Source organism: Lolium perenne, chromosome 6 (genome assembly GCF_019359855.2).
Source record: "Lolium perenne isolate Kyuss_39 chromosome 6, Kyuss_2.0, whole genome shotgun sequence".
NCBI lineage: Eukaryota > Viridiplantae > Streptophyta > Magnoliopsida > Poales > Poaceae > Lolium > Lolium perenne.
Genome location: NC_067249.2, coordinates 44,941,034 through 44,948,978, shown reverse-complemented (window position 1 = coordinate 44,948,978; position 7,945 = coordinate 44,941,034). Strand labels below are relative to the sequence as shown.

At 45.2% G+C, this 7,945-nt stretch overlaps 1 protein-coding gene across 1 annotated transcript; it reads right to left on the bottom strand.

The window, feature by feature from the left end:
- Positions 1 to 6,856: 6,856 nt before the first annotated feature.
- LOC127321042 (uncharacterized) lies at positions 6,857 to 7,557 on the bottom strand. The gene has a single exon (XM_051350089.2). It carries the CDS (start codon positions 7,398 to 7,400, stop codon positions 7,038 to 7,040), a length of 363 nt encoding a protein of 120 aa, XP_051206049.1. The 5' UTR covers positions 7,401 to 7,557; the 3' UTR covers positions 6,857 to 7,037.
- Between the last annotated feature and the right edge of the window lie 388 nt (positions 7,558 to 7,945).

The following is a 7,945-nucleotide window of genomic DNA, read 5'->3' as shown; positions in this document are numbered from 1 at the left end:
CTGGAAAAGTACTAGCAACAGGGGTGATGTGAAAGTAGCAGTAATATGAGAGCGAGTAACAACACAAAGAAATAATAGCAATATGAGAGCAATGGCACCGAGAAGATAGTTGATACTACTTCCAATGACATGTAGAACAAGTATATAATGATGAGAGATGGACCGGGGTTCCCAAATGATCTACACTAGTGGTAACTCTCCAATAAGTGACAAGTGTTGGGTGAACAAATTACGCTTGGGCAATTGACAGGAATCAAAGCATTAAGAAAGAACATCAGGCTTATTAATTATGTAGGCATGTTTTCCGTATATAGTCGTACGTGCTCGCAATGAGAAACTTGCACAACATCTTTTGTCCTACCAGCCGGTGGCAGCCGGGCCTCAAGGGAAACTACTGGATATTAAGGTACTCCTTTTAATAGAGTACCGGAGCAAAGCATTAACACTCCGTGAAAACATGTGATCCTCACATCACTACCATCCCCTCCGGTTGTCCCGATTTCTGTCACTTCGGGGCCATTGGTTCCGGACAGTGACATGTGCATACAACTTGTAGATACAATCTAAGCAATAAGTATAGAGCTCAAATCTAAGATCATGCCACTCGGGCCCTAGTGACAAGCATTAAGCATAACAAGATTGCAGCAACAATAACTTCACAAACTTTATAGATAGACTAATCATAATGTATCATCCATCGGATCCCAACAAACACAACACCGATTACATCAGATGAATCTCAATCATGTAAGGCAGCTCATGAGACCATTGTATTGAAGTACATGGGGGAGAGTATACCGACATAGCTACTGCTAGAACCCGTAGTCCATGGGGGAACTACTCACGGAGCATGATGGAGGCGGTGGCGTCGATGGAGATGGCTTCAGGGGGCACTTCCCCGTCCCGGCAGGGTGCCGGAACAGAGAGTTCTGTCCCCCGAATTGGAGTTTCGCGACGGTGGCGGCGCCCCTGGAGTCTTTCTGGAGTTTCGTCAATTGGTACGGTGTGTTTAGGTCGAAAGGGATTTTATAGGCGAAGAGGCGACGCAGGGGGGTGCCTGGGGGCGCCTCACCCTAGGCCAGCGCGGGCCCAGGCTTGGCCGCGCCGCCTTAGGGTGTGGTGGCCCTCTGGCCCCTCTCCGACTCTTCTTCGGTGTTCTGGATGCTTCCGGGAAAAATAGGAGGTTTGGCGTTGATTTCGTCCAATTCCGAGAATATTGCCCGAACAGCCTTTCTGGAACCAAAAACAGCAGAAAACAGGAACTGGCACTGTGGCATCTCGTTAATAGGTTAGTTCCGGAAAACGCATAAAAACATTATAAAGTGCAAGCAAAACATGTAAGTATTGTCATAAAACAAGCATGGAACATCAGAAATTATGGATACGTTGGAGACGTATCAGCGGCGAAGTGTAGTGTGGCGCAACACCAGGGATTCCGGCGCCAACGTGGAACCTGCACAACACAACGAAAATACTTTGTCCCAATGTAACAGTGAGGTTGTCAATCTCACTGGCTTGCTGTAACAAAGGATTAGATGTATAGTGTGGATGATGATTGTTTGCAGAGAACAGTAGAACGAGTATTGCAGTAGATTGTATTTGATGTAAAAGAATGGACCGGGGTCCACAGTTCACTAGAGGTGTCTCTCCCATAAGAATAAGCATGTTGGGTGAACAAATTACAGTTGGGCAATTGACAAATAAAGAGGGCATGACCATGCACATACATGTTATGATGAGTATTGTGAGATTTAATTGGGCATTACGACAAAGTACATAGACCGCTATCCAGCATGCATCTATGCCTAAAATGTCCACCTTCAGGTTATCATCCGAACCCCCTCCAGTATTAAGTTGCAAACAACAGACAATTGCATTAAGTATGGTGCGTAATGTAATCAACAAATATATCCTTAGACATAGCATTGATGTTTTATCCCTAGTAGCAACAGCACATCCGCAACCTTAGAGGTTTCTGTCACTCCCCCAGATTTAATGGAGACATGAACCCACTATCGAGCATAAATACTCCCTCTTGGAGTTACAAGCAAAAACTTGGCCAGAGCCTCTACTAGTAACGGAGAGCATGCAAGATCATAAACAACACATAGATAATAGATTGATAATCAACATAGCATAGTATTCCATATTCATCAGATCCCAACAAACACAACATGTAGCATTACAGATAGATGATCTTGATCATGTTAGGCAGCTCACAAGATCCAAGAATGATAGCACAATTAGGAGAAGACGACCATCTAGCTACTGCTATGGACCCATAGTCCAGGGGTGAACTACTCACTCATCACTCCGGAGGCGACCATGGCGGTGAAGAGTCCTCCGGGAGATGATTCCCCTCTCCGGCAGGGTGCCGGAGGCGATCTCCTGAATCCCCCGAGATGGGATTGGCGGCGGTGGCGGCTCTGGAAGGTTTTCCGTATCGTGGCTCTCGGTACTGGAGTTATTATCGACGAAGGCTTAAGTAGGCGGAAGGGTAGGTCATGGGGCGCCACGAGGGGCCCACACCACAGGCCGGCGCGGCCAGGGCTTGGGCCGCGCCGCCCTGGTGTGGCGTCGCCTCGTCGCCCACTTCGTATCTCCCCCGGTGTTCTGGAAGCTTCGTGGAAAAATAAGATCCTGGGCGTTGATTTCGTCCAATTCCGAGAATATTTCCTTACTAGGATTTCTGAAACCAAAAACAGCAATGAACAAAGAATCGGCTCTTCGGCATCTTGTTAAAAGGTTAGTGCCGGAAAATGCATAAATATGACATAAAGTATGCATAAAACATGTAGGTATCATCAATAAAGTAGCATGGAACATAAGAAATTATCGATACGTTGGAGACGTATCATCCATCCTGGCACCCTGCCGAAGAGGGAAATCGCCGTCGGAGGCCTCTATATCGCCATGTCTTCATCCGAGGTGATGCATGAGTAGTCCTCCACGGGAACATGGGTCCATAGAAGTAGCTAGATGGTTGTCCTCTCCTTGTTGTGCTTCATGTATAGATCTTGTGAGCTGCCTAACATGATCAAGATCATTTATTTGTAATTGCTACATGTTGATTTGATGTGGATCCGATTATAGATAGATTGCTTTGGTTGAGATTATGTATTATGTTATTATGATCTTGCATGCTCTCTATTTCTAGTAGATGCTCTGGCCAAATAGATGCTAGCGACTCCAAGAGGGAGTATTTATGCTCGATAGTGGGTTCATGCCTCTATTTAACCATGATAAGTGACCTTGTTCTCTACGGTTGTAGATGTGTTGTTCCTACTAGGGAGAAAACAGCGGTGTTTTATTCAAGGGTAGTTTCATCGTTTACTTTACACACATTGCTTAAACTGATAGTCTGTTGCTTGCAACTTAATACTGGAGGGTGTCGCGGATGCAATCCTGAAGGTGGATTATTAGTCATAGATGCAGTTGGATTACGGTCTATGTATATTTTTGTAATGCCCGCATACTTATATAGCATGTATTCTGCACCAACCATTAGCATAGAATCTATGTTTGTCAATTGCCCATCTGTAATTTGTTTACCCAGCATATTTATTTATTGGGGAGGCGCCTCTAGTGAACTGTGGACCCCGGTCATTCTTCTTTTAATTGCAATCTTCTACAGCATTTTTCTGTTTTGTTCTCTGCAAACAATTATTTTTCCACACGGTTCGTTTAATCCTTTATTTTCAGCAAAACCATTGAGCTTGAGAACCTCGCTGAAAGTTGGGGACAAAGTACTTGGTTGTTTGTGTGCAGGTCTCCACGTTGCTGCTGACGCGGCAGTGCGTAAAGCCACGAGTTGGTTCGCAACACCTCGAGAGAGAACTTTTTTCTCCTACTGGTCGATAAACCTTGGTTTCTTACTGAGGAAAAACTTCCCGTTGTGCTCATCATACCTTCCTCTTGGGGTTCCACTCAATGTTGCGCATAAATTCTCCTTCATCAACTCCGCGCTCAGCACTGAACATGTGGAGCATGATATTGAACCTGCTACATATACTGAGGCGGTTACATCCGTTGACCGCGTGAAGTGGATTTCTGCTATGCAAGAGGAGATGCAATCACTTGATAAGAATGGCACATGGGATGTTATGCCCTTGCCTAAACAAAATAAGGTTTTCCGATGTAAGTGGATATTTAAAAGAAAGGAAGGTTTGTCTCCTAATGAGCCTCCGAGGTTTAAGGCAAGGTTAGTAGCAAAAGGTTTCAGCCAAATTCCAGGTATTGATTATAATGATGTATTCTCTCCGGTTGTGAAGCATAGTTTCATTCGTGCATTCTTTGGTATTGTGGATATGCATGATCTTGAGCTTGAGCAGCTAGATGTAAAGACTGCTTTTCTGCATGGTGATCTTGAGAAGGAGATATATGACCAACCTTAAGGTTTTGTTGTGCCTGGTAAGGAGGATCTTGTTTGCAAGGTAAAGAGGTCCCTTTATGGTTTGAAACAGTCTCGAAGACAATGGTATAAAAGGTTTGATTCGTTTATGATTGCACATAAGTTTAAGAGATCTCAGTATGATAGTTGTGTTTATATCAAGTTTGTTAACGGATCAACAGTATACTTGTTGTTATATGTTTATGATATGTTGATTGCTGCCAAGAGCAAGAAAGAGATCACTACTTTAAAGTCACAGATGAAGGATCTTGGTGTTGCTAAAAAAATACTAGGTATGCAAATTACAAGAGACAGAAAATCTAGTGTGTTATTTCTTAGTCGGCAAAATTACATTCAGAAAGTTCTTCATCGTTTTAATATGCATGATGCAAAGTATGTTAGTACACCTATTGCTCCTCACTTTAAATTGCCAGCATTGCAATGTCCTAGTACTGATGGAGATATTGAGTACATGTCACGAGTTTCATATTTTAGTGTTGTTGGTTCCTTGATGTATGCCATGGTCTGTTCTCGCCCTTATTTGTCATATGCTATGAGTTTGGTCAATCGATACATGGCTAATCCTGCTAAAGAACATTGGAAAGTTGTTCAGTGGATTTTCAGGTAGCTTCGTGGCACATCCAAAGCTTGCTTGAAGTTTGGCAAGACCGGTGAGGGACTCGTAGGCTATGTGGATTCAGATTTTGCTGTCGACTTGGATAAGAGAAGATCCCTCACAGGTTATTTGTTCACTGTTGGTGGATGTGATGTGAGTTGGAAGGCAACGTTACAACCTGTTGTTGCCCAATCTACGACCGAAGCAGAATATATAGCAATTAATGAAGCTTGCAAAGAGTATGTTTGGTTGAAAGGTTTGTATGCTGAGTTTTGTGGAGATGATTCTTGCATTAACTTGTTTTCTGGCAGTCAAAGTGCAATATACCTTACTAAAGATTAAATATTCCATGAGAGGACAAAGCACATTGATATCAAGTACCATTATGTGCGCGACATTGTTGCTCAAGGTAAACTAATGGTATGCAAGATAAGTACTCATGATAATCCTGCTGATATCATGACAAAGCCAGTTCATGTTTCCAAGTTTGAGCTTTGCTCGAACTTGGTTGGTATAACTATTTAGCCCAAGTGGTTGCTGGCGCCAGCAAGTGTTTTTCTTTGTTGTTCAGGAGATTGTTGAAGTTCATGCTATAATATGGAATTTGTCTCAAAGTGGAGTTTGTTATATTGTGATCCAAATTCATATACTAAAGGGAGGCTAACTTCTGACGAGCGGAGCGAGGCCCGTCGACGGGAAGCACGGTACGGTACGGATCGTTGGCACCGCCTATATATACATCTTGTAAGCCGTCGGCTAGGGTTTATCAGATTATAAGATAACTCACGGCATTTATAAACACTCCCCGGTATAGTGTGAAGTTTTGCTGGCTAGCGCCCGTGGGTTTTTTCCCTTCTGTGTTGGAAGGGATTTTCCACGTTAAATCTTGTGTCTCCGCTGCGTTTACCTTTATCGTTCTTCGTTATTTGCTTGTCGCTTTTATAACAAATACAAATGAGTTTGGCAACTGGTTTTAGCAGAACCGGGACAAGTTTGGCAATTATGACTATGGAAAATTAACATGATCTTTGATAAGATGAAATTTCCATCTCAAATTCACTTCATTGATTGTTTGTTTGAGAAGTTGATCGGAATGGGGTTGCCAGTTTGCCAGAAATGTTCTTATATTAGATAATTTAGCCAAGAACGCTATGTTTGTTCTTGTTGTGCATCTTTCTTCACTTTTGAAGCTTCACAGCTCCTAACTTTGGTAGGCATTGTGTGAAGAATCTCAGAGAATTGACAATTTGAACACTTAAAATTCAGTAAAAACAAAGACATTTTTGGTACATGGCTAATGGTGTAGTTCTAATAAATATAAACCGACTAAGATAAACTGAAATGGCATATAAGAACATGTCGATTTTGCGCGCCGAGCAATTATTTTTCTACTGCCATTTTTCGCGCTTTGTACCCACCTTGTAGTAATACAAATGAGTTTGGCAACTGGTTGAGCAGAACCAGGACAAGTTTGGCAATTATGACTATGGAAAATTAACATGATCTTTGATAAGATGAAATTTCCATCTCAAATGCACTTCATTACTTGTTTATTTGAGAAGTTGATTGGAACTGGGTTGCCAGTTTGCCAGAAAGGTGATTAGTCAATTGGAGTATACAGTACAGATGACAGTCCAGGCTCAAGACTGGTGCTCATCCGCAATTGCTTATTTGGTCTTTGATGAATTTATTTGGCCGGGTACAAGGAGCGGCGTAGTTCTTGGAACGGGACAAGTTTCAGAGTTGCAAGTCTGTTATTATCATCCAAACGCATTCCATTCATCCAGTCCAATGCCAATTCCTCAATTTGGTGTCCATCCATGCATCAAACCTTTTTACTATGAGTCCAATTCACAAACTTATAAGTTTGGATCAATTACAACACCAGTAATACACGACATCAGATCGGAACAGCAGCAGATCTACTCATCAGCCCCAACCTGCCGGACCAGCAAAACCATCTGCACAGAGATCTGGAAACACGAATCTAGACGCACGTCCCCAAGCTAATTCCGGTTGCTAGCCAGGCTGTCAGAAGATGAGATCCGACGACGGTTCCCAGAACGCCTCCGGCGACGGCGCCGGCGGCAGGAACACCACGCACCTGGCCGCGGCCATCCTCCGCCTGAGCGGGTACCGCCCCACGCCGCACATGCCCCTCGTGGACCCCGCCAGGAAGTGCGGCACGGCGTCTTGCCGCTGCTGCTGCGGCTCCGCCGGCGCGGGGGACGGAGGGGCGGACGGGAGCGAGAGGCGCGCCGCCGCCGCCGACCGGAGGGAGCGGGCGACGATCCTGGAGTCCCGGAGCCGCGCGAGCGCGCCGGGGCGGAGGAACCGGCCGTGGCTCGGGCGCTCCTCCTCTCTGCGCGGGGCGGCGCGGGCGCGGCGGTCCATGGCCGGTACGGAGGCGCGGGGGAGAGCTTCGTCGCGGGTTTTTGCGCCGGGGAGGTGTGAACGCGCGCGGTCTGGGAGGATTGGCGGGGGACGGGTAGGAGATTTAATACGGAATGGGAGCGGGACGGCGCGAGCAGTGGAGGGAAACCATGGCGGGAAGGGGAAAACGGGGAGGGAAATTGGAGGAGGAGACGAAACCATTTGGACACACGGCGCTGGTACAGCTGTATGAGTGACGTGTCACTGACAGTGTGCACGGTCCGTGTTAAGACACAAAAATTTGGCTACAAATTAGATTTTTTCAGTATCGTGGACACCACGAGGTGTGGCTGCTTACAAAGAGGTACGTATAGTGGTGGTAACCTAGGTCAATGATGATCACTCGGCTCGGCTCAGGTCTTCCGGCGGCATGCCTCGTTCCGCTCATCATAAGTTAGCATTTATATAAATTTGGATCACATTATAAGAAGGTCTCCAGTCTGAGGCTCCAAATCGTGCACGGACATACTCTCGTTGGACACAAATTGCGGAACAATTCAGACATT

Excerpts from the sequence above, each read along its gene's own strand:
- LOC127321042 (XM_051350089.2), bottom strand. The coding sequence starts at position 7,400 with ATGGACCGCCGCGCCCGCGCCGCCCCGCGCAGAGAGGAGGAGCGCCCG.